At 40.0% G+C, this 26,237-nt stretch overlaps 1 protein-coding gene across 1 annotated transcript in view; it reads left to right on the top strand.

Moving 5' to 3' along the window:
- RBM20 (RNA binding motif protein 20) overlaps positions 1-21,498 on the top strand; it is a 115,224-nt gene extending 93,726 nt beyond the window's left edge. Inside the window, exons 10-13 of the mRNA XM_032225965.1 lie at positions 358-979; positions 2,057-2,176; positions 3,850-3,971; positions 18,708-21,498. Coding sequence (XP_032081856.1) covers positions 358-979; positions 2,057-2,176; positions 3,850-3,971; positions 18,708-18,818 — 975 coding nt within the window. The 3' untranslated portion in view covers positions 18,819-21,498. The remainder of the gene's footprint in view (positions 1-357; positions 980-2,056; positions 2,177-3,849; positions 3,972-18,707) is intronic.
- The last annotated feature ends 4,739 nt before the right edge of the window (positions 21,499-26,237 follow it).

Here is a 26,237-nt window from a genome sequence, read left to right as displayed (position 1 = left end):
CTGTTTACATTTTAAGATGTGTTTTGATGCACTATATACTCAATATTATTACTTTTGCATTCTATTTATTATATGGTTTGAAATTTAAAAACAAAATGTAAGTACTATCACTACATAAATCCACATGTATTTATTGGTAATAAATAAGTAAATATAAATAAATATTATTTCTCATGGCGTTTGAGTCAGATGGTTGCCTGTGTGTGCCTTCTTGAGATCCTGAATGAAGGACAGGATATAAATCTAATGAAGTAATAAAGAAGCGATCATGATTTATTCTTAAAAACAATTTGTAATAAGCAGTTTACATGTTTATTTATTATAATCTTCCCAATAAAATCTGCCTTTTCTCAATAGAATTGGGAGAGTGGAAGTGACATGGAAGAGGAAACTTGGTATCCAACCAATATGGAAGAGCTTGTAACTGTTGATGAGGTAGGAGAGGATGATCTTATTATGGAACCCGATATAACTGAACTTGAAGAAATAGTAACTGTAGGTCAGGAAGAAGAAGAATGTTCCATAAGGACTGCCTTAGCTGCTGGATTGGAGGTAAAGAATGAACACAGTTTATTAAGTACAAAGGACGACAAATCTAATATATTGGAAACCACCATAGAAGCAGAGAAAGAAAATGCAGATGTAAGTGGCTCTGAAGGTGATAATACAGTGACTAAAGCAACCCATCTAAACTTTGATACTGAAGATAAGCCAGATGAATTTCATGAAAATAGATCTGAAAAGGATTCAGATGACAGAAAAATAGATGAAAGTTCTAATATTCAGTTAAAGTTGGAGAAGCAGTACATATCTTCAGATCCTCCAAAGGAAAAACCCTTCCAACAGACAGATACACTTGTAAATGATTATAAAGAGATAGAAACTCTGGAAAACAGGAATAATGGAGATAAGGATATCCTGGCAAAAAAATCTCAAGAAGAAACAAACTGTGGAAGTGAAGAAAAGCCAAAGACTCAAAGTATGATGTACCCTTTTCCTTATTTTTATATAAGCAATATATTTAAGTTTACTATATTTTAGTGTAAAGTGTGGTACTCAAGTATTTTAACCTTCTGGGCAATGAACTAGATTGATGAACTGATTGTCAACGTTAAATCATATCAAATATTATCAAGGATATTGTGTAAATGTTTAGCAAATGTTCTTGAAGAGCTTTCTTGTTATGACCTCTTCTAAGTTCTTACAATTTGAAACATTGTCATCTTAAATTACTCAGAATTGTCAGTGTGAACAATTATTCTTCATTTATGACTTGTTGATTTTTAAAAAAAAGTTATTAGGAATTAGAAAACACACAGCTAGGAAATGAACATGTTCCTAGTATCAGTTCCATCTGCCTACTGTGCTAAAATTTCTGGTGCAGCCCATCAAGAAGGGCGAGGCTTTCTTCTTGCAAGTAATCTGACCTTCTCTGCCCTACATGTTCTTGGATCAGGTGCAGAAGGCAGTTCCTCTTCTTCATCACTGACTGGCTGCAGCTGCATGTTTTCTTCACCTGAAGCCTCAGGACTGTCTTGCTGCATCTGTGCTTGAGCCAAATCCCTCTCAGATGGCCTCTTGGAGTCATTAACTAACTTCCTTCCAGATGTGTCTGGAACCAGTTCATCTTCCGCGAAGCTAACATCTGGAGAGATAACTAAAGAAACAACAGGGGGAGTCATCACAGTGTCTTTGTTGGAACAATCCTAAAATGTTTCAGTTTTGGCCTCATATTTTAAGGATATTTTTGTTTTCAAGAAAGTAATTTGATAGGAGCCTCTTATAGGAGCTTTTTTATTTAATAGGATAATATTACAGAATATTTTATTTACCATTGTGCTTTATGGGATTTGCAAGATTACAATTTCCAAAATACTGTAATGTAACAATTTAATAACTTTGCCTAAATTCTTAAGAAAAAGTAGATGGAACAGTGCATAGTAATTTTGGAGAACATCATATGAAAGAATCCCTGAGTAATCTAGAAAATGTTTTGTAAGTGGTAGATGTATGTGAAGAAACTACTTTCATTCAAAGTGTTCCTCTGTTTTTAAAGCAAATTGTAGGTACACAGAAATAAAAACTCCTGATTTCCCAGAAGTTGAATCAAAAAAGTCGTATTTTTCACCATCGTGGGAACAAGATGATGTATTTATGGAGCTCAACATTCCACTAGGTTTGTCTGATTAGAAGTGATTCACATACGATATTACTTTTTACAGTTTCTTTAATTTATAAAACATTGTATCTTGAGTTTATTCAGGAAGGTTTTCTATCTTGAGAATAATATTTAAAACTCCAGATTCAAGAAAATACTGTGGACAGTATCTGTTAGATAGAATCTGAAAAATCACAGATGTCCGGTTGCTTCAATATGTAATGTCATGTATCTGATTCTGAACAGAGTTAAGTTTCATTAATCAAGATGAGCATGGACCACTTTTCTCTAATGAAACTGAGAGAAATCAGTTGATTTTTGCTAATTAAATTCAGGGAAGCAGCCTGCTTCAAGTGAATGAATAAACAAAATATAAACAAATCTTTCTGCTTAGCTGTTAGAATGGATAATGATGATAGTAGTATTGATATTATCTATGGAAATGATGATAATCAAGGAAAGAAAAGATGAGAAGATGAAAATTTAATTGGAAACACCAATCCTGGTAAACAGGATTAAATGAGTATGGGTGAATGGTATTGACTGGATTTTATTATTAGCTGCAGACAACATATCAGGAGCCCAAGACTAGAGCAAACTTTTAAGGAACCTCAATACAAAAACCAAAAGGAGAGAAAATTTTTGAAAGCACTGAACACTCACTTAAAAATGTTAAGTAACCATGGGTTTGATTGATTATTTAACCGCTGCATTTCCATCTGTTTCCCCAGGTCAGAGCTACTATAAAAGAGAAAGAATCCCAGAATGAAAGGAAATGGAATTTCTCACTCCTTTTTTCCCTTCCATTCTTTAGAAACAGAGGATAAATTTAGTTTATTTTCTACTGTAAGCCTTCCTTCTAACATTTGGATTTAAAACCCTCTTTTCTCTAAAAGGAAGAAAAAACAATACTAGGAATGAAAAGGGCTAATATGTTTTGTCCAGATCTTTTTTTAAAGAAATGCAGGTCTGGCATGTGGAATCTTCTTGTTCCAATTTTATAAATTGGTCAAATAAAAAATAACAATGAATATTTACATATTTCTATAGTTTTTTATTGATGTAAATGGCTCAAATGTTCTGTATTGAATTTAAAACATATAATGATACGTTTATTCATTGAAATAAAAATAAGTGGAAACATGAAAAATACCACTATTAGGCTATCTGTTAAATAGTATTGGCTATACTATACAGATAGTCCTCAACCTATGACCACAATTGAGCCCAACATTTATGTTGCTCAATGAGTCAATTGTTAAGTGAGTTTTGCTCAATTTTACAACCTTTCTTGCCACAGTTGTTAAGTGAGCCAATGCAGCTGTTAATTTAGTAACACGGTTAAGTGAATCTGGTTCCCTTATTGTCTTTGCTTGTCAGAAGTTTGCAAAAGGGGATCACATGACCCTGGGACACAGCAATGGTCATAAATATGAATCAGTTGCCAAGCATTTGAATTTTGATCATGTGACCACACAAATATTGCAATGTTGAAAGAGTGAAAAAAGGTCATAAATCCCTTTTTTTCAGCACCATTGTAACTTTGAATGGTCACTAAATGAACTGTTGTAAGTTGAGGACTACCTGTAGTTCATTACATTCAAATTGACAACGAGCTGAATTCAACATTTTTTCTCCTATACATGTTTTTAAAAATTTATTCCTAATTGTTTTAATTCATTTTTTTATAGGTGTGGAATTTGTTGTTCCCAGAACTGGCTATTACTGCAAACTGTGTGGACTTTTTTACACAAATGAAGATGCAGCAAAAGTTCATCATTGTAGAAGTGCTGTTCACTATAAAAATCTGCAGGTAACAAATTATTATTTCATTCAGATTATTAAATTATCCAGACTACTCACAGCATATGCAAGATCTGCATATGTATTCTGTGGTACATGCATCATTGTTGTTCTTCATTGCAGTGTTGTGTTTCCCCTCTGAGCTCAATTTTATCATAGTAGTGGTGGACAAGGAAGAATATTGTAGAAAGTGCCCTCTACTATAGTAGAATAGAAAACTGCATGATATAGGATATAAATTATATTATTTCAGTAGCATACAATCTTTTTAAGTGTATATGGGTTAGATAGTTAAATACCAAGGTCAATATCAGATCTTTTGTGGAAGAAAATGATAACTATGCTGTATCATTTACCAAATAATATAAAAATAGAAGCCCCAAAGACATCCCACGGGAAGATAATATGATTGGTATCCAGCAGATTAATACCATAAAGCACCAAATTGGTTGCAGCTTCTGAACCATAAAAAATACTGTTCAGTCTCAAGGCATGATTGTATGAATTGGTTAAGGAGGCAACATCAGACTGAAGATCATTATTGTTTCATTCAGTGACAGACAGTGAAGTAAAACTTAGATTTTCATAGTGAAATACAACTGCTTTTTATGTAATACCTTCTTGTAACAAGGAGCTTCGTATGATGCTTAAAACCAATCTTCCAGTCAATCCAGGGGTGGGCTGCTGGTGGTTTGCACAGATTTTGGGCGATCCCCTAACTAGGATTCTGCCCAGTTCTGCAAATCCCCAAATGCCATTCCTGGCTGGCCACACCCACTCCTCCCTACCCCTCCCACCCCTCCCCTCCCATGAGTCTCCATGCAGCCTGTTCATTATACCAGTTAAGTGCAGGGCCCACGCAGAGACTCGGGGACGGAGGAAATCGGGCCTACCAGAGGTTCTGGAAGCCCTGAAACAGGCTTGTTTCCGGCCTTTGGAGCCTGGAGGAAGCAGTTTTTGCCCTCCCAGAGGCTTGAGGAAAGCCCCCAGAGCCTGGGGAGGGAGAAACCAATCCCCACCCTTGCCGTGGTGCAGGAGGCCAACTAGGCCATGCTCACCCAGCAATGGGGCAGCGAACCTGTTGCTGCAATTTTTGAAGCCCACCCCTGAGTCTATCCCTGTCTATATATAATAGTTCTAGCAATAGAAGCAGCCAACTTTGCATTTTCTAAATTCAGTTTCAGAGATCCAAACATTTCTTTTACTTGAATTCATGGTTCATAACTGTAGCAGTAAACTTGGTAGATTGCCTTCACTTTTCCCCCCTTAAATGGAGATTAAAAACTAACTAACTTTAGGTTTTTATTATAATAAGCAGAGCTGTGCCTTCAGGTTCTAGGGGCCTTCACAATACTATGCTGTTGTTATTAGATTTAGATTTAAAGTTTATTTATATGCCGCCCTTTTCCCTGGGGGGACTCAGGACGGCTTACAACTTAAAAGGGGGGGGGGGAGACAAACTTTTAACATATAAGACGAATACAAAATTAAGAACACAACATTCATACTATTCGGGTGGGTTGTAGTCTTAACCCCAGGCCTGACGGGAAAGCTAAGTTCTGAGGGCTGTGCGGAAGGTCTGGAGGGTGGTGAGGGTACGGATTTCCACGGGGAGATCGTTCCACAGGTTCGGAGCTGCCACCGAGAAGGCTCTCCTCCGCGTAGTTGCCAGTCGACATTGACCGGCAGATGGGACTCGGAGGAGGCCTAACCGGTGAGATCTAATAGGTCGTGTGGAGGTAATTGGCAGTAGGCGGTCTCTCAAGTATCCAGATCCACTACCATGGAGGGCTTTATGGGTGGCAAGTAGCACCTTGAAGCGTACCCGGAGATCGACAGGTAGCCAGTGCAGCTCGCGGAGGATAGGTGTTATGTGGGTGAAGCGAGGTGCACCCACAATCGCTCGCGCGGCCGCATTCTAGACTAGCTGAAGTCGCCGAATACTCTTCAAGGGCAGCCCCATGTAGAGCACATTGCAGTATTCCAGCCTAGAGGTCACAAGGGCACGAGTGACTGTTGTGAGGGCCTCCCGGTTCAGGTAGGGGCGCAACTGGTGAACCAGGCGAACCTGGGCAAATGCCCCCCTGGTCACAGCTGACAAGTGATGTTCGAAAGTCAGCTGTGGGTCCAGGAGGACTCCCAAGTTGCGGACCCTGTCTGAGGGGCGCAGTGTTTGACCCCCCAGCCTGAGAGATGGAATACTAGCCAAATTGGTGGGAGGGAAACACAACAGCCACTCGGTCTTATCTGGGTTGAGCACGAGTTTGTTAGCCCTCATCCAGTCACTAACAGCTTCAAGTCCCTGGTTCATCACTTCCACCGCTTCATTGAGTTGGCACGGGGCGGACAGATACAGCTGGGTATCGTCCGCATACTGGTGGTATTTTATCCCTAGGCACCCCATATGTTAGGGGCCTAGGGGCTGATCTCTGCCCTCCAACTAACACCGACTGCGACCTGTCCGAGAGGTAAGAGGAGAACCACCGCAAAACAGTGCCTCCCACCCCCACCTCCCGCAGTCGTCGCAGAAGGATACCATGGTCGATGGTATCGAAAGCTGCTGAGAGGTCAAGGAGAACCAGGATGGAGGCGTAGCCTCCGTCCCTGGCTCTCCAGAGGTCATCGGTCAATGCGACCAAAGCGGTTTCTGTGCTGTAGCCAGGCCTGAAGCCAGACTGGAATGGGTCAAGATAGCTAGCTTCCTCCAAGGACCGCTGGAGCTGAAAGGCCACCACCTTCTCAACAACCTTCCCCACAAAGGGGAGGTTGGAGACTGGACGATAATTGTTAAGAACGGCTGGATCCAAAGATGGTTTCTTCAGGAGGGGTCTCACCACCGCCGCTTTAAGTGCGGGGGGAAAGACCCCCTCCCGAAGGGAGGCAGTAACAACCGCCTGGATCCAGCCCCGTGTCACCTCCCTGCTGTTAGCAACCAGCCAGGAGGGGCACGGGTCCAGTACACATGTGGAGGCACTCACAGCTCTCATGGCCTTGTCCACGTCCCCAGGGGCAACATCCTGAAACTCAACCCAGGGGTGGTCTACCAGATTATCCCCTTGTGCCTCGGCTGGATCTGCAGAATCGGAGTCCAACTCCGACCGAAACCGAGCAACTTTGTCCGCTAAGAACTGGACGTAGTCCTCAGCTCTACCCTGCAGGGGAGCTTCCGTAACCCTCCTATTTAGGAGGGAACGAGTTATCCTAAATAGGGCGGCTGGGCGCGACTCAGCAGAGGCAATCAAGGTGGCAATGTAAGCTCTTTTTGCCGTCCTAATTGCCCTGATGTATTCCTTGATGCACGATGTTAGAAGTGCTCGGCTCGATTCGGATTTGTTGGACCTCCATAGGTGCTCTAGGCGTCTCTTCCGGCGCTTTCTCTCCTGGAGTTCCTCGGTGAACCAAGGAGACCTCCTGGATCCACTGCCTTGGAGCGGCCGTAGTGGCGCAATCCGGTCAAGAGACTCCGATGCTGCCGAATTCCAGGCAGCAACCAGGGTCTCCACCGGACTGTGGGCGAGAGTATCAGGAATAACCCCAAGCTCCGTCTGGAACCTCAAGGGGTCCATAAGTCGCCTGGGGCGGAACCACCTGGTCGGTTCCTCCTCCCTACAGTGGAGGTTTGGTCTCCAAAAGTCAAGCCTCAGTAGGCAGTGGTCTGACCACGACAGGGGTATGATCTCACTACCCCTCAGACCAAGATCACAAGTCCACTGCTCCGAGAGAAATACGAGGTCGAGCGTGTGACCCGCTGAGTGGGTTGGGCCCCGAATTACCTGGGTCAAGCTCATGGCTGTCATGGAAGCCATGAACTCCTGCGCTCCATCAGAGTGTTCACTGAGCGAAGGCAAATTGAAATCCCCCAGAACCATGAGCCTGGGGAACTTAACTGCCAGCTCGGCTACCGACACGAGGAGCGAGGGGAGGGCTGCTGCAACGCTGTTGGGAGGCAGGTACGTTAACAGCAAACCCACTTGACCCTTGAGGTCCAACTTCACCAGCAGGGACTCACACCCGACAAGCTCCGGAGCAGGGATCCTACGAGGTACTAGAGACTCTCGGATAGCAATTGCCACACCTCCACCCCTTCCCTGGGCTCTCGGCTGATGGAGCACCTGAAAGCCTTCTGGGCACATCTCTACGAGGGGGACTCCTCCCTCCGGGCCCAGCCAGGTTTCAGTAATACATGCCAGGTCTGCCCCCTCGTCTAAAATTAAGTCCTGGACGAGGGGAGCCTTGTGAACAACAGACCTGGCATTTAGCGACAACAGCCTGAGACCAGGGTCCTGATTACTCACGCCATCTGGCCTTGGAGTGGGACTCGTAGGGCCGGAAGGAGGGATCTCTGTGACATAGCGAGCCCTCCTTCCCTGGGAATGGCCAGCCCTAAAGTCCCCGCCATATCTGCCCCTCCCTGTTACGACCGTGATGCTCCGGCCCACTCCCGTGTCCGTGTTCCCCCCCCCTTGTTATCTTGCAAACCAAAGTAACCACTCTGTCGTGCAAAGGAAGAATAGATGTCCTGCCTATATTTGAGATAGAAGCGAAGGTTTATTCCTTAATTTCACAACTTGAAACAAAACCGTATTTTCACACTGATTCTTCATCCCATTTTCAAGTGTTCTCACCTCTAATAGCTACCAGTTTACATGACTGATATGAAGGACATCTATATCCATATAATGAATCAGGACAGACTATCACCAGTGCCTTCATTTATTACTAGAGAGTATCTGTTTCAGTTCAAGATGCTTGTCTTTGATCTTTCAACTCCAGCAAAAGAGTATTAAAATGCAACAGGGTTGTATGAGTCCACTTAATACTTTCAAGTGAGATAAGTTTTTCATTACTTTGGTAATTACCTTCTGGCAGCTCCTTCAAAGGAAGAAGTAGTTGCTAATGCCAGAGCTATATTAGACCTAGCCTGCTTGCACTTTTGTGTCAACCACAAGAAATCTCACTTAATTTGTTCCCACTTCTTGAGATTTCTGGGATTTACACAGGCAAGATTACCTCACACTCTATCTTGGTATTTTAGCCTACAGCAGCAATATCTGCTTGCATCCTCCAGAGTCTGCTGGGTTATGTGGCTACTTTAAGCTTGCAGTAGATCGCATTGAATTTTTCCCAAGAGAATTAGCACCTCTTCACCTCAACCCTCTATTTATAACGTTCCACAAACACAAGGCAGTATTACATCCTGATATCCAGTTTCTTCCTCAGATTGTTCCTTTTTCTTCATTTTAATCATGATATTATTTTATCAGGTTTTTTTTTTCAAGCTTCAATGTATAAATCATATACTGCTATTTACTCTAAGAGCTTTGAAGAATGTTGTCCTTCATATGCATGTGTTTGTTGTAAAACAAATAAAGCAAAATAAAACAAATTTAGGAAGGTATGTAAAACAGTGATTTAGAAATACCAAGAATACTAGGAAACTAACCTGTTAGGACATCATTTCAGAGTTATTTCTTTTCCTACTAGTACCTCCAACATGTTTTTCCTAACTCTCACCCTGCCTTCCTCACATTCCAGCACATTCTCCCTTACCCATATTCTCATGTACCCTCCCCAATCTGTGCTCCATCCTCACAGACCCTCCCTGAGCCTTGTCAGACCTCTTGGGCATCCTCCCCAACCTATACCCTCGGGCATCTTCCCTGACCTGTGCCATGCACTTCTCTGTACTCTCCTGAACCTTGTTATGCCTCACTCTTGCGCACTCACTCTCTCCCTCCCTCATCTGGCAGCAGCCACTTATTTGCCTACTGTCCTTGGACTAGCAACTTCTTGCCACCTTCCCTACTGACATGTGGGAAGCTGGCAGGAAGTGTTGGAAATGACAACACATCACTGAAGCAGATACAACTTTTCCAAATTTCAATCCCACATGAGTCATAGTTTCCAAATTTTTGATGCAATATTTAAGTTAATCCATTTGAGATACCTTGATTAAAAATTGTTGCCTTATAACACATGATTTTGGCCAATTGAATGTTATAAACAATCAGATACAAGAGTTTTAGTAGTATATAGATATCATTATTCAGTGTTGTGTTTTTCTGTTTTGAATGACTTGCCTCCAGAAGTTGTGGGTGCTCCAACATGGAGGTTTTAAAGACGAGATTGGACAACCATTTGTCTGAAATGATATAGGGGTTCCTGCTTGAATAGAGAGTTGGACTACAAGACCTTCAAGATCCCTTCCAACTCTGTTATTCTGAACAAATTATGTTTGGGATAAAATAAGTTATAAAATTTAAAAATGTGAAGCTAGCAGAAAGAAGGCAAAAATGTTTTTTGCACTTTCAAATGTACTTTTCCATGGAATATTGAAGCTCATATTATCATTTCCATATGTTATAAGAATGTTGAACATGTCATACTTCTGAGTTAAATCTAAAATGAACTAATTAGAACTGTGTTTCTTAAACTTTGCAAGTTCACCTAGCAATTTGGATCCCAAAACTGCCTTTTATAAGGAATACCTACCTGTCTGTTTCAATCAGTTGGTCAATGAAAGGAACATTGAAATGAAACATGGTTTAATAATACACTTTTTACCCCTCAACTTTAAAAATAAAGGGATGTATAAGAATGCATACATTTGTGTGTGTCTTCTGGAATAACATTTATGAATTTTAGAATCAATTTGATATTGAGTCTCTTTCAATATTTGACCTCCATTGTAGTGAATGCTGAAAACCCTCTTTTACAATGCTGAAGGAAAAGGTAGTAGGATTCCCAATGGCTTTTCACTTAAAAGCATCCACCCTTTTTTAACAATGATTTTTTCCAAGTTATTTCAGTTTGGACAGGGGCTCAAAAATGTTCTACTCATTGTTTGGTTAGTGGGGGCCTCAAAAATGTTCTAGGTGCTTGTTTAGTTAGTGAAAGCTGAATAGATTCAGACAACTCACATAATACATTTACACTGTTTGAGAAACATAGGTGTTTTATTTATTTGTATTCCGTATTTCTTAACCCTCCATCTCTCTCACAGTTTTGTAGAATGTAAGTTAGGAAGCAATAAACTAAATGCTAAAATACTTCAGTTTAATTCTCGAGTTGCACATCTGAAGAATTTTTACACATCATATCATTAGAGATCAAGAGAAGATTGTCACCTCACCTTGGCCTTTATTTAGAGCAAGAAGTGATATGATGCACACAGCATGGTAATCAGTCATGCACTAGCTTAATTGAAAAAGGAGATGGGAACAGATGAAGGGCTTGCCTTTAGGATTCTTGGTGTTCCACTAAATCTAAGACCAAAGCAGTTTGACATAGCTGGATAAATGTGTACTTGCTTATTAAGATCTGGATATATTAATGGTTTTAGTAAACCTAAGCAACAGATGAATCTGTTTTTAAGAGTGTGAACTAAGTGGCATTGGTTTGGCAGGGCTTCTTTACCAGAAGGTCTAAGAGTATCAGCTTCTTGTATGTGTGTGTGTTGTGCATGTATGCATGTCTACTGAATTTAATTCTAATTAAGTGCACAGCTGTTCCAAAGGTCCTACTTTGCATCAGTGGTATTGCCTTGCCATTTGGCTCCCACCCAGACCTGGCTTTAAAGAGTCTTCAAAACCTGGCTCTGCTCCCAGGCGTTAGGCTAGAGTGAGCGGCCAATCCCTTGGGTGTTACGTGGCTCTGTTTGGAGGCTGACATTTCCCCACAAACATGTTGGTATTTTCTTTGTACTTTGGAATTGTTTTAATATTGTATACTATCAAGAGTCACAGAGGAGTCAGGCAGCCATATACATTCAATAAACAGACAAAGAAATGAATAAGCAAGGAACCCCTCGGTTTGAGCAGTTCCTGAATGTTGAAGAGGGATCATACTAAAAAATAAGAGAGATGATACTACATAATGGCCCATATATGGCTTTTCTTTCGTTTAGCCATTTTAACTATGTGAGTTGGGAACTTTCCAGAAAATCAGATGAAAACACTTTCTATTCACTATTAATTTGGGGCTGCTTTCAGCTCTAAATGTTACAGTTTGTCCTCAATTTATGACTAATTGGAACTGCAAAATTAAGTGAGGCATCTTGTAACTGTACTCGATTTTTATAATCTTTTTTGCCTTAATTGCCACTTGCCATTTTCCCAGCTGTTTCCCTATTGACTTTGCTTGTGAAGGTCAGGAAAGGTTGCAATTAGTGATTAGGCAACTGTACGACACTGCAACTATGATAAGTACAAGCAGTTTGTTAGATCATGGGCATCAAACGTACTGTGTCACGTTGATGTCACGTAACATATCACAACTTTTTTACCTTCGTGAAGCTGGGATGGGTGTGGCGAGCGTGTGATGCAACTGGTCCACGGGCCATCACTTTGACACCCCTTGCCAAGATCATGCAATCACAGGGACACTGAGATCGTTGTAAGGGTAAGGACCATTTGTAAGTCCCTTTTTTCAGTTCCATTGTAACTTCAAACAATTACTAATGAATAGTTGAAGTGAAGGCTACTTGTATAGACGTTACTTGTCTTCCCTTCTATTAGTTTTTTTGAAAAATTGTAAATTATTATTTTGATTGTCTTGCTTATATTTATCTTTCATATTTTGAATTCTAAGGAAAGGAAAATACTAGGTATGTATAAAACCAGAACTAAATCTGCACTTAATATATAATTTTAAAGCATTCCTAAGTACTCTTTTAGCAACATTGATTCAAAAGAGGTTTAAGAATTATATGAATCACCAACATTTTAGTACGTAAGGTATGCTCAAATCATTCTTCTCCAGGGAACATTTCACATTATTTAGCCTAAAAGAAACTCATTATAGGTAAACCTCAAAATAGAACCGGTCACTTTATGGTTGTTTGAAGTTATGATAGACCCTTCTCCCCCCACTCCCAAGTTACATATAATCCTGTTTCAATTTTTTTTTTAAATAATTTTATTTTATTTTTGTTACATAGACAACATAATCACATAACAATAGAAAAGGAAAGGCAGAGGGAAAAGAAGAAAAAAAATCCACACACACAAAAAAAGGAAAAAAAAACCCATCATCCCATACAATATGTCATTTGATTACAGGTGCATCCCTACTACGTTTCCGCCCATACACACACCCCGTATCTCTCTGTTATATATTTAGTAGACACCACAATAACCTAGGGTTTAAAAAAAAAAAGGGAAAAGACCCCAAAAAAGGAGGAAAAAGACAAAAACAACAACAACAAAAACACACACACACACACACACACACACACAAAACCATCATCACATACAGCATGTCGTTTGGTTACAAGTGTTTTAACATCTGCATCTTCAAATAATATTTACCGTCTCAAATGTTTCATCTAATATAACTAAAGGCCTCATTTTCATTCTACAATATATATTCAATTAACATTAGCATTATTTTCCCCCAGAAAGTATACTTATATTTATTGTTAACCTTGCATTTCATACCTTCAAACAGAGATCTTATTCCTTCATTTTTCAACAAAACATCGCTGCCTATATATACCAGTTTTCATTTGTTCCCCTATTAGAATTGCTTATTAGCAGCGAAATATCATTATAATAAGTTCTTAACCTTATACATTATATCACCAGACCTTATATTAATTCTTCATTGTGTTATTGTTAGATTATTTCACAGCATAATTATATCATCATTTACTTTCTTCAATTAAAGCATAAGTATATTATTTTTCATTTCCAAAGTTTTTTTTTTCCCCTAGCCACCGATAAAACAAATCCCATATCTTATAAAATTGTTCATCCTCTTGCTCTCTAATTTCAAATGTCAATTTACTCATTTCAGGACAGTCCATTATTTTTCGAATAACTTCTTCCTGTTTTGGTATTGTTTCGTTTTTCCAGTTTTTTGCAAATACAATTCTGGCTGCTGTTAACACATTTACAATCAGATATTTTAAGTCTTTGTTGTAGATTTCTGGTATGATCCCCAATAAAAAGACCTCTAGTTTAAAGTCTATTTGTTTGTGTGTTATTTTTTCCAACCACATGTGGATTTTAGTCCAGCATCTTTTAGCTTCAGTGCAAGTCCACCACATGTGGTAGTATGAGCCAGGTATCTGGTGACATTTCCAACACTTTTCTGATTTATTCTTGAACATTCTTGCGATTCTGGTCGGGGGTAGGTGCCACCTGTAAAACATCTTATACAAGTTTTCTCTATATGCAGTAGACATTGTCATTTTGTAATTTTGAGACCACAATTTCTGCCAATTCTCTAAGTCAATCCCATACCTAAAGTTTTTCCCCCAGGCTATCATAGTTTCTTTGACTTGTTCTTCATGCAATTTAAACTCCAATAAATATCCATATAGTTTTTTTAATTACTTTTTCATCAGTGCCTGTTAAAATTTTGTCTAACTCAGTCATTTTATTATAAAGACCTTTAGTTTTTCTATCTTCATTCTATCTAGATTGTATCTGTACATATGAATACCAGTTCATTTCCATCCCTTCTTGTTTCAACTCTTGAATAGATTTGAGCTCACCCTCTGTATTCAATAATTCTATATATCTGACTGTTAATTCCTTTTTATATATTATTGGATATGAAAATGCTTCAATTGTTGATATCCAGACTGGAATTTTCAAATAGTGTAATCTTTTAACCTTTTCCCAGTTTAACAACAACGCCTCCCTTATATAATGTCTTCTAAAGTAACCATGTGATTTAGTTCCCTTATACCATAAGAAAGCATGCCATCCCAACAGTAACTCGTGACCTTCTACATTCAATAATCTAGAGTTTTTTAATGATGTCCATTCCTTAATCCACATCAAGTTTGTTGCCTGATAGTATAGCTCCCAATCAGGTAGCCCAAATCCTCCTCTAGATCTAGCATCTTGTAGTAGTTTAAGTTTTATTCTAGCTTTTTTCCCTTGCCAAATAAATTTCAAAACTATTTTATTTAGATCTTGAAAAAAGTCCTTGCCCAATCTGATTGGGATTGTCTGAAAATCCTGTTTCAAATTTATGGCAGCTGCAACAACCCTGGGGACATTTGCCCTTACACTGGACCACAGATTCAGGGACCACGCTCCCTGAATCTCTCCCCAACATCCTACTCTAATGGGACCCTGCAGCACTTGAGCCTTCCCCCCATGCCTCGTGGAAACAGTCACCATTTTCAGCATTCCCAACAATTCCTTGCAGAAACGGTGGCTATTTTTAGAGCTTTTTTGCCCCTAGGTTACCTTTTCAGCTAAACTAGCTTTGGAGAAGTCAAAGCTGTCTGCATGCAAAGGTTGTAACTTCAGGATGAGCTTCCCCAAAACTTTCCCTTGCTTTCTCCTGCAAAAAACTACAGTTCTTCAATAAAGAAAATACAAAAAAATGTGAGGAACAGACTTGTTGAACTCTTCCCCTCCCCTCCCCAAATTAGGTGCTGAAACTAAACTCTCTTTCTGCTCTCCAATCTCAATCCCCTTTAACCATTTAATTTGTATTTGTATTTGTATGCCGCCCTTCTCCGGGAGGACTCAGGGCGGCGAACAATTCAAGGGGGAAAAAAGGGGGAACATAAAAAGACAAAATACAAATAATAAAAGTAGACAACAGTCGCACAACCATACATGTCGAGAGGGGAGGGAACTCATCACCCCCAGGCCTGCCGGCAAAGCCAGGTTTTGACGGCTTTTCGGAAGGCCTGGAGAGAGGTGAGGGTCCGAATCCCTGCGGGGAGTTCATTCCAGAGGGCCGGAGCTGCCACAGAGAAGGCCCTCCCCCGGGTAATAGCCAGGTGGCATTGGCTGGTAGATGGCACCCGGAGGAGGCCAACCCTGTGAGATCTAATGGGTCTGTGGGAGGTAATTGGCAGCAGGCGGTCTCTCAAGTACCCAGATCCAATACCATGAAGGGCTTTATAAGTTACGACTAGCACCTTGAAGTGTATCCGGAGACTGATCGGTAACCAATGCAGCTCGCGGAGGATAGGTGTAACGTGGGTGTACCGAGGTGCACCCACAATCGCTCGCGCGGCTGCGTTCTGGACGAATTGAAGTCTCCAAATACTCTTCAAGGGCTGCCCCATGTAGAGCGCATTGCAGTAGTCCAGTCTTGAGGTCACGAGGGCGTGAGTGACTGTTGCGAGCGCCTCCCGGTCCAGGTAGGGATGCAACTGGTGCACCAGGTGAACCTGGGCAAATGCCCCCCTGGTCACAGCCGACAAATGGTGTTCTAAAGTCAGCTGTGGATCCAGGAGGACCCCCAAGTTGCGAGCCCTGTCTGAGGAGCGTAGATTTTCACCCCCCAGCCTGAGTGATGGAATATTGACCAAGATTTTGGGAGGGAAACACAACAGCCACTCGGTCTTGTCTGGATTGAGTACAAGTTTGTTAACCCCCATACAGACCCTAACAGCCTCCAGGCACTGGCACATCATGTCAACCACTTCACTGAGTTGGCACGGGGCAGACAGATACAACTCTGTATCGTCAGCATATTGATGGTGTTTTATCCTGTGCCGTTGAATGATCTCACCCAGTGGCTTCATGTAGATATTAAATAGCAGGGGGGACAGGACCGAACCCTGAGGAACCCCATATTTCAGGGGCCTAGGGGTCGACCTCTCCACCCCAACTAACACCGACTGCGACCTGTCCGAGAGGTAGGAGAACCACCGAAAAACGGTGCCTCCCACCCCCACCTCTCGCAACCGTCGCAGAAGGATACCATGGTCGATGGTATCGAAGGCCGCTGAGAGGTCAAGGAGCACTAGGATGGAGGAATGACCTCCATCCCTGGCTCTCCAGAGATCATCGGTCAGTGCGACCAAAGCGGTTTCCGTGCTGTAGCCAGGCCTGAAACCAGACTGAAAGGAGTCTAGATAATCGGCTTCATCCAAGGACCGCCGGAGTTGCGAGGCCACCACTTTCTCAACAACCTTCCCAATGAAGGGGAGGTTGGAGACTGGACGGTAGTTGTTCAAACTGGCTGGGTCCAGTGATGGCTTCTTCAGGAGGGGTCTCACCACCGCTACCTTCAATGCCGGTGGAAAGAAACCCTCCCAAAGAGAGGCATTCACCATCGCCTGGATCCAGCCCCGCGTCATCTCCCTGCTGTTCGCGACCAGCCAGGAGGGGCACGGGTCCAGTACACATGTGGAGGCACTCACCGCTCCCATGGCCTGGTCCACTTCATCAGGAGCAACAGGTTGAAAATCAGTCCAGAGGTGTCGTTCAAGACCTTCCCCCGGTACCTCGGCTGGCTCTGCACAATTGGAGTCCAGGTCCATCCGAAGCCGAACAACTTTGTCCACGAGGAACTTGACATATTCCTCTGCTCTACCTTGTAAAGGGTTCCGCGCAACCCTCGTGTTTAAGAGGGAGCGGGTCACCCTAAACAAGGCGGCAGGGCGGGACTCAGCGGACGCAATCAGAGCGGCAATGTGGTTGTTCTTGGCTGTCCGTAATGCCGATAGATATGCTCCGATGCAGGCTTTTAAGAGTGCTCGGTCTGACTCGGATTTACTGGCCCTCCAGCGGCGCTCTAGGCATCTCTTTTGGCGCTTCATCTCCCGGAGGTCCTCGGTAAACCAAGGAGCCCTCCTGGATCCACTGCTGCGGATCGGCCGTAAAGGCGCAATTAGGTGGAGAGCCTCAGACGCTACCGAGTTCCAAGTAGTGACTAAGGTCTCCACTGATGCGGGCGAGAGTATCAGGCATAATGCCAAGCGCCGTCTGGAAACCCTGGGGATCCATAAGATGCCTGGGGTGGAACCACCTAATCGGTTCCTCCTCCCTACAGCGGGGGATTGGTCTCCGAAGGTCAAGCCTCAATAGGAAGTGGTCCGACCATGACAGGGGCAAGATCTCACTACCCCTCAGACCAAGATCACAACTCCACTGCTCCGAGAGAAATATGGATGCAAAGAAAAAGGGTGGCAAAATCTGTGTGTTATTTATCTTGATCAGTCACTGCCAGAAGCGAACAGTAGGGGGAAGGAAGGGAGGGAGGGAGGGAGGGAGGGAGGGAGGGAGGGAGGGAGGAAGGAAGGAAGGAAGGAAGGAAATAAAATCTTTCTGTAGCTTGTTTGCCTGGAAAAGTTCAGCTCTAAAGAAAAAGCAGCTAAGAAATGCACCAGAGGTATGGCAGAAGCTAAAGTGAGTATACAGGTAACAAAAAGCTTTCCAAACATTTCCATGCTTGGTGGCAGGCCTACCCCCACTCATGAGATATCCCATGCTTGTTTAACGACCCATCCGTTCATCTAACAGTGGCATCTAGGAGATCGGAGGGGCGATTGTTAAGCAAGCCTATATCACATCATGGTTGTCATTACTTGCAACTGTAATGGACAGGCTCCATTATGGTCATTATATTGAGGACTACCTGTGATCCTATTAAACGTTTCAGTGCAAACTATAACTTTTTCATCATTGTAAAACACATTATCAAAATTATATTGCACAAGGATTTCTCAGCAACTCATGCTAGGTACTTGGAAGCATTTTGAATTTTTGCTTTAAGTTAGGAAAAAAGTGCTAACTTGTATTAAACATATCTGCACATGCTCACCATAACATCTCCAGTTAAAGAGTAAACCAAGCGAGATTGGCCAAGAGGAGAAGCTGAGGTGAGTTGATACATGTATAGTCATGCTGCCACTGGGACTAATTATTAGGTTTGTATTTCTTTTTCGATCCTATATGATTAAATGCTTACATAGAAATACCTAGTGTACTTTAGACAATTTAATTGTTCATTACTTTAAAAACAGTTTCTTTGTCCCTCATAGAAATACCTATCACAGCTTGCAGAAGAGAATCTGAAGATGAATGAAAAAGAAAACAGCTCAACCCAAGATGATACAGGGATTGTCCCACACTTTGAGGAGAAAAAGCTATGATTTTTTAAAATCAAATTGGAATCTTGCTGATTTGTTTGCTGTTCTCAATGATGCACTATGGTTTGCACTTTGCTAAAGAAAGTAAATCATAATTAACTTTTTCTGGCAGCCAGACTGAGAGCACCATTAAAAATATAATCCCTGCAATATAATAAAACACAAGTGACATTTCTATAAGTAGCAGCTCCATCTCTCCATAATGGATACTGTGCTCTTTAAATCAGAATTCTCAGGGATTTTCTCTGTTACTTGTGTTACAACCTTAGTTGGTTGGTGAATGAGGCTTTTCTGAAAAAGAAATGATCTGAATGAAAACTTTTCATTAGTAGTTTTGTTCAATGATCATGCTCAGTAATATACTACAGCTTAAATTACATTACAGGTGGTCCTTGACCTACAACCAATGGTGGGTTACTCTTACTGTCACTACCAGTATGCTGATCATGCGCTCGTATGTTCTGTTCATGCATGCGCCTGACTTGCACTATGCGTCCGTGCGCAATCCATCGTCCCTGTGACAACTGATTGTTGGGGCTCGCGCAGGTACTGCATGCTGTGGACACGTGCATTCTTTGCCGGTTGCCATAAAACAGGTTTAGAGAGTGGGCAGGCAGGCGGGTGGGCCAAAAGAGCCACCGTACCAGTATGATCTCAGCTGCTCTGAGCCACTACCAGAATGATTCACTTAACTGCAGTGATTCGGTTAACAGCCATGACCAAAAAAGGTGTAAAATCGGGCACGAATCACTTGTTTAACAATGGATATTCTAGTCCAAACTGTAGTTGTATGTCAAGGACTACCAGTACAGTTAAGATATTATGTTACTGCTGATAATACTATTTCTTTTGGGCAAGGCTGTCCTTGTCAAGTATAAGGCAGTTCATGATATATATTTTCAAAGAGAGTTTTTAATTTGTACTGAAATGGACAGAATTAAAGAAACCCTTCTATTTTCAATTTGTGAACATACTGTATGTATAACTCTAAATTTCTGTAAGTCTAGCATACTATGACACATGTTTTCCCTGCTAGTCTTATTTTCTACTTTCTTCCATGTTTCTTAAAGCTAATTTTTTTTAAAGCCATTGTTTGCTAAATCCTAATATATTTGCACAGGAATATATAATAATAGTACTTCTATATGAGAAGCTGTTCAAAAATCTATCTATGCTGCTGTACGTGCCCTGATGCGATTGGCACATACATAATACATATTTTTAATTACTTCAGTAATGAAACATATTTTAACAAATCAAGCATTCTGATATAAATCAACTAAATATTACAGTCCTCATTAGAATTGTCTTAAAATTTATTGTTCATAAATTTTACATTAATTATATAGCTGCCCAGCACATTATGTGTGTGTGGAAAGTTGATACAGATTTCACTTAATAGAGCACGTATTTACTTGCTTGTGGATATAATAACTGCTGGTAACTGCTATCATAAAAAGTTACTATAAAATATACTACATAATGGTCCTGAACCATTTTGCAAGTATAATTGTTCTAGACTAGAGCCTTGTTTAAGTGGTTCAACAATTTAAAAAAAATATTTCCACCATTTGCTACTTTTAAAGTTGTCCCATTATCCCATGAAATCTTTCTTTTGTAATTAAAAAAATCTTTAGTTTCAAGCTCTCCCAACCAAAATCTGATTGTATTACCTGCTTCAATGTCATCCTTTTCTTAATTGTAAGGCAGAGGAACCAATATTTTCATTGTTTTTATTTTTAATATGTCTGTGTCATTAAATAATTCATTAAATATCCACATTCCTGTCTCAACTTTAATATAACAAGAGACGTAACATATTTCAGAATCATAAACTTAAGAAGTTTTGAAATCCTAGCCTATGGCTTGACTTTGTAAAATAAAGGCAGGCATATTTTTAAAGCATATACCACATTTCTTCTATTTCAGTAATATTGGTCAGTTAAAACATTTTATCCCAAGTTTAAGTTTAAAACTATCTAAGGCAGCTGACAAAAATATTAAAATAGGGAATAATAACAAGGAAAACTAATATATCTTTACTTCTGATATTACAGAAAAGGCACAGTTGATCTGTAGGGGGAACATAACTATATTTGTTATTTTAACATAGATCCTAATAAAAATAATCTCACAGACAATGAAGAATACATATTCCAGCAGCAGAAGACAGAAAGATGTGGAATTGCTTATGCAACCAAAATGGCAATCTTGCTTTGGAATTATTTTGCTAAAAACCTGACATTTTAAAACACTTGCTTTTCCCCCTGCCTTATTCTTTATGATTGTATTTAGAGGGCTGGGGGCATGCACAAGGTAGCTTGAAGAAAATCCAAAGACTTTATTATAAGTATGTAAAACTTATTTATAAACAATTGCAAAATATTTTAAATATTTTAAAATCTTTAGGTCTTGCAGCACCTTACATGTCAACCTATTACTTTTTATGGTTTCATATCACATACCTTGCATTTTAAAACTAAGGAATCTAAGCCCTGAGGCATAAACAATTTTTTTAATGACTGCAACTCATAAATAGTATTAGGCTTTCAGGGTTTCTATATCAAGTTTGATGTATTGATAAATACTTGAACTGGACCAGATATTATTATTTATTAATCATATAGTCTTGTTTAATTACTGGCTTGTAAACATTTGAGATGTGTCAGAAGTTTAATCAGGAAGAAGCACACATTTTTACTCTCTGTATATCTTGATCTATTGATGCAATTGATTTCAAATTGCATTTGTAAAAATAAATGAATGGTTGTAATAAAGATAATTTTGAATGAATGGTGAGCTTTGGTATCCGCAGTAACTTTCCTCTGGATTCCTGTTCTTGTGCAACATTTATTCAGCTTTCAATTACTCTGACAATGCTTGCATTGGTTGTGTCCAGACTACAATGTGCACAAAACAACTTTGGACTGGAGTTTAACCTTCAACATGAAATCATAATTAAATCCTAGCTTTTGTACATCAACTGGAGTGATGATAGTTGTGATATATGTAGAAGAGGGATGGTGTGATATTTTTTTCTCTTGCATTTTAGACTTGGAGGCAAGCATCAGGATGATTTTATGTTCTGTTTCAACCTTCTTGTATTTACCACCAGTTCTAAATAGGAAAAAACAATTGCTTGTAGAATTTTTTACTTATAGCACTGGAGCTATCAACAAAAGCACCCTGAAAATTACTTGTAGGATGAGGAAGACCATACTTTGGTAATTTTGTTAGTTTTTGCAGAATGCTCAAATCACACTGTTACTTCCAAAGAAATTAATCATTTGAATTATGTTCTTGTCCCCAAAATTAAATCTTTTTAAAACATTACTTAAGCCAGTTCCATTTTTCTGTTTTAAATCTAGCATTTCTGTTGTGAATTGTCTGCCCCCTACTGGCTAGTTTATTTATTACTCATTCATTTATTATTCATTTATGAGGACCCAGATTGTTGGGGGCAATATGCTGACTCTAAACCGCTTAGAGAGGGCTGTAAACCACTGTGAAGCAGTATGTAAGTGTTATTGTTATTGCTCTAATCATTTTTCTTTGAACATGTATAAAAATATCACTAATATATTAATTTACACAGCCCTGTAATTAAATTACCATTTTAGTTCAATTTATAATAAATTATTACCTGTACATGTTACATATTAGTAAAGAATTACTGATTTAGAAACTGATGCTCATTATATATAGCTATGCATTAAAATTGTGTACAGTCAAACATTTCATATTATATATTCTGGGTTTTAGATTTGTGGTAATTGTCTTTCTCTTTTGCACCTGTATTTTTTTTAAGATAAAGAATTTTGAAATTAGTGTGCAAATTGTAAGCATTTCAAATTTTTGTATAGTTTTAATTTTTAACACCATATTGCTATTCAAATCACCTTTATATTTAACCAGTTACACTGTTACATATAGTTAATGTGTATATTTAGTCATACTTTTTATCATTTTCTCTTATCACATTAAAAAATACACTTTGTTCATAATTTCTGGGGGGCTTCTGTAATTGCACCAAAAGCTTTTGTGGGCTGTATATGGCCTTGGGGCTCCAGAATTTATATATATGCTCTAGAATTTCTGCCTAACAGCTTATTTGTGTGTTCGGCTAGTACTTTTATTTCTTCAGCTGATACTTTTTCTGTAGCAGGGTAGGTAGGGAGAGAGAGAGAGAGAGAGAGAGTTTAAATTTGCTCACAAAAAGGCCCTCTTTCTCTCATTTTGTCTTTTTGCCTCTGCCATTATGCTACTGTAGTCCTTTCAAAATAAGCAGCATTGTACGTAACACAGTGAAGGAGTAATACATATCAAACCAGAAAAACAAAACACATAAAAAAAGAAGACAGATTATTATTACACCTACTGTCTTTTTCGGAGTATAAGCACCAAGGTTTTGAAGAGACAAATTAAAAGAAATGTAGGTAGGTAGATAGAGGGATAGAGAGGGAGAGAAAGAGAGAGAAATACAGTAGGTAGGTAGGGAGAGAGAGAGGGGGGTAGGTAGGTAGATAAAGGGAGAGAGAGTAGGTAGGTAGAGGGATAGAGAGAGAAATAGAAAGATAGAGAAATACAGTAGATAGGGAGAGAGAGTAGTTAGGTAGGTAGGTAAATAAAGGGATAGAGAGAGAAATACAGTAGGTAGGGAGAGAGTGTGTGCAGGTAAGTAGGTAGGTAGAAGGATAGAGAGAGAAATAGAGAAATACAGTAGATAGGTAGGGAGAGAGGGTAGTTAGGTAGGTAGGTTGGTAGATAAAGGGATAGAGAGAGAGAAATAGAGAAAGATAGAGAAATACAATAGGTAGGGAGAGAGAGAGTATGTAGCAGGGGTGGGTTCCTGCCAGTTTTACCTCTTCTATAGAAGAGGTTCCACAAATCTATAGTGCCGTTTAGAATCAGTTCCAGCTCCTTCCCCCCGCCCGTCTGCACATCATCAAGATGAAAAGCGAGAGGAGGAATTCTGGGAGTTGAAGTCCACAAGTCTTAAAGCTGTCAAGTTTGAACACCCCTGGGTTTTATTTCTAAAGGGTTAGGGGGGCAAGGGTCTTGAAACTTGACAGCTTTAAGACTTGTGTGCTTCAAATGCCAGTTTCTGAGCCATTTTGGTTGCTAAGCAAGAACATTGTTAAGTGAGTTTCACTACATTTTACAAGTTGGTCATGCCCACCCAGTCACATGGCCGGCAAGTCACTCCCACAAAGCAGGCCACACTACAGAAGAGAGTCTAAAATTTTTTGAAACCCTTGTGTGTAGGTAGGTAGAGGGATATATATATATATATATATATATATATATATATATGTATGTATGTATGTATGTATGTATGTATGTATGTAGGTAGGTAGGTAGGTAGGTAGGTAGGTAGGTAGGTAGGTAGGTATGTATAGGTATAGGTATAGGTATAGGTATAGGTATATATATTTGCCTTTGTTATATTTGTGTATATTTGTATTTGCACAAATAAACACACACACACACACACACACACACACACACATATATATATATATATATATATATATAGAGAGAGAGAGAGAGAGAGAGAGAGAGAGAGAAATACAGTAGATAGGGAGAGAGAGTGAGTAGGTAGGTAGGTAGATAAAGGGACAGAGAAATAGAGATAGAGAGATAGAGAAATACAATAGGTAGGGAGGGAGAGAGCGTGTGTAGGTAGGTAGGTAGAGGGATAGAGAGAGAAATACAGTAGGTAGGTAGGTGTTTCTGCTGGCACAGCACTTGATCAATGTAATTCTCATCAATCAGTTAAAGAGCTTTCCAAAAGGAAAAAAAAACTCTGCAAACCCTCCAAAAACTTTTTTTAAAAAAAAGCATGAATAGCCTTGGGGGGGAGGGCCTGCAAAGTCTGCAGGGGGCTGTGGGGGGGGGGGAATGAGCAAAAAACAGGCCCGTTTTTTGTAAAAAAAAATTGCATGCATAGCCGTATGGAGGCTTATAGAGTGCTGCTGGGGACTAGGGCAAAAATGGCCCGTTTTCTGCTCATTTCTGCCCTCCCCAGCTCCCAGGAGCTCTCTGAAAGCATCCATAAGAGTATGCACGGCCATTTTGATGAAGGGAGGCAAAAAATGCTGTATTTGGTGTATAAGACACACCCAGATTTTCAGTCTCTTTTTTGAGGAAAAAAGGTGTGTCTTATACTCCGAAAAATAGGGTAATCAGGCAAACACACTCACTCTACTTTTCCATACCCTTTTTTGTAAAGCATCCTTGCTTCTACCACATCAATTTTTTACTTTTCTTTCTTTGAGATTCTTTGTTAAATCCATTTAATTTTGTCAGTCTTCCTATTCCTTTTAAAGCCATGCACTCTTTCTTATATATTTATTTTGTGATTTATATTCATTCATTATATAATCAAACCATCTTACATATTTTTCATGCTGGTCATTCACTTTTGTTTTCAATGTACATTCATTTAGTAACCAGTCATTCTTCACCCTATTTTTCTTCTTTTATTACATTCTTACTGTATATATCCAAGTCCAAGATTGTTTAGCTTGCCTGTACATTTTTCCTCACATTCCCAACTCTAATTTCCAAAGTCGAAAGAAGCACAAAGCCATTTTTGCTTCTTTGGCAAACATTAATTCTTCGCAATGTGACGTATGACTAGCTCTAAGAATAGCCCAAATGTTTCTTACATAAATAAATAAATAAATACACCCATAAATAAATAAATACATCCATAAATAAATAAATAAATACATCCATAAATAAGCAACCAAGGAGATGTTGCCTTATTCTCCAAGCCAGTGTTATTCAACCTTAGCACCTTAACATGTTGGATCTTCAATTCCCAAAATTTTCCTTCCAGCAAGCTGATATATCCATTTCTTACACATGCTTTATTATCATAATAGAAAACAATCAGTGGAACAGCTTGCCTCCAGAAGTTGTGAATGCCCCAACACTGGAAGTCTTTAAGAAGATGTTGGATATCCATCTGTCTGAAACAGTATAGCGTTTCCTGCCTAGGCGGGGTTGGACTAGAAGACCTCCAAGGTCCCTTCCAATTCGGCTATTGTATTGTATTGTATTGTATTGTATTGTATAACTCTCACTGTATTCAGCAGTCAACCTTACATTCCCTATTTGCAAAAGGTTCCACAATTCAAACCTATTCACTTTCCCCCTTTTTATAAATCAATAGTCATTTAGACACTTACTTTCTTATATCCGTGCATTTCTTGCACCCTTACTGCCACAATTAAAACACTTCCCCAAACACAGGTAACAAACCCTCTCTATTTTTTGCATTCTTATTTGATCTCTGTCTCTTAGAAGAACAGTAATGATGTTTTTCCACTACCAGGGGTGTCAAACTGGCGGCCCATGGGCCGAATGCATCACACGCAGGCCACACCCATCCCAGCTCCACAAAGGCAAAAAATG

Source organism: Thamnophis elegans, chromosome 10 (genome assembly GCF_009769535.1).
Source record: "Thamnophis elegans isolate rThaEle1 chromosome 10, rThaEle1.pri, whole genome shotgun sequence".
Classification (NCBI taxonomy): domain Eukaryota; kingdom Metazoa; phylum Chordata; class Lepidosauria; order Squamata; family Colubridae; genus Thamnophis; species Thamnophis elegans.
The sequence above is the reverse complement of the archived record's forward strand: the minus strand, read 5'-3'. Positions and strand labels throughout refer to the sequence as shown.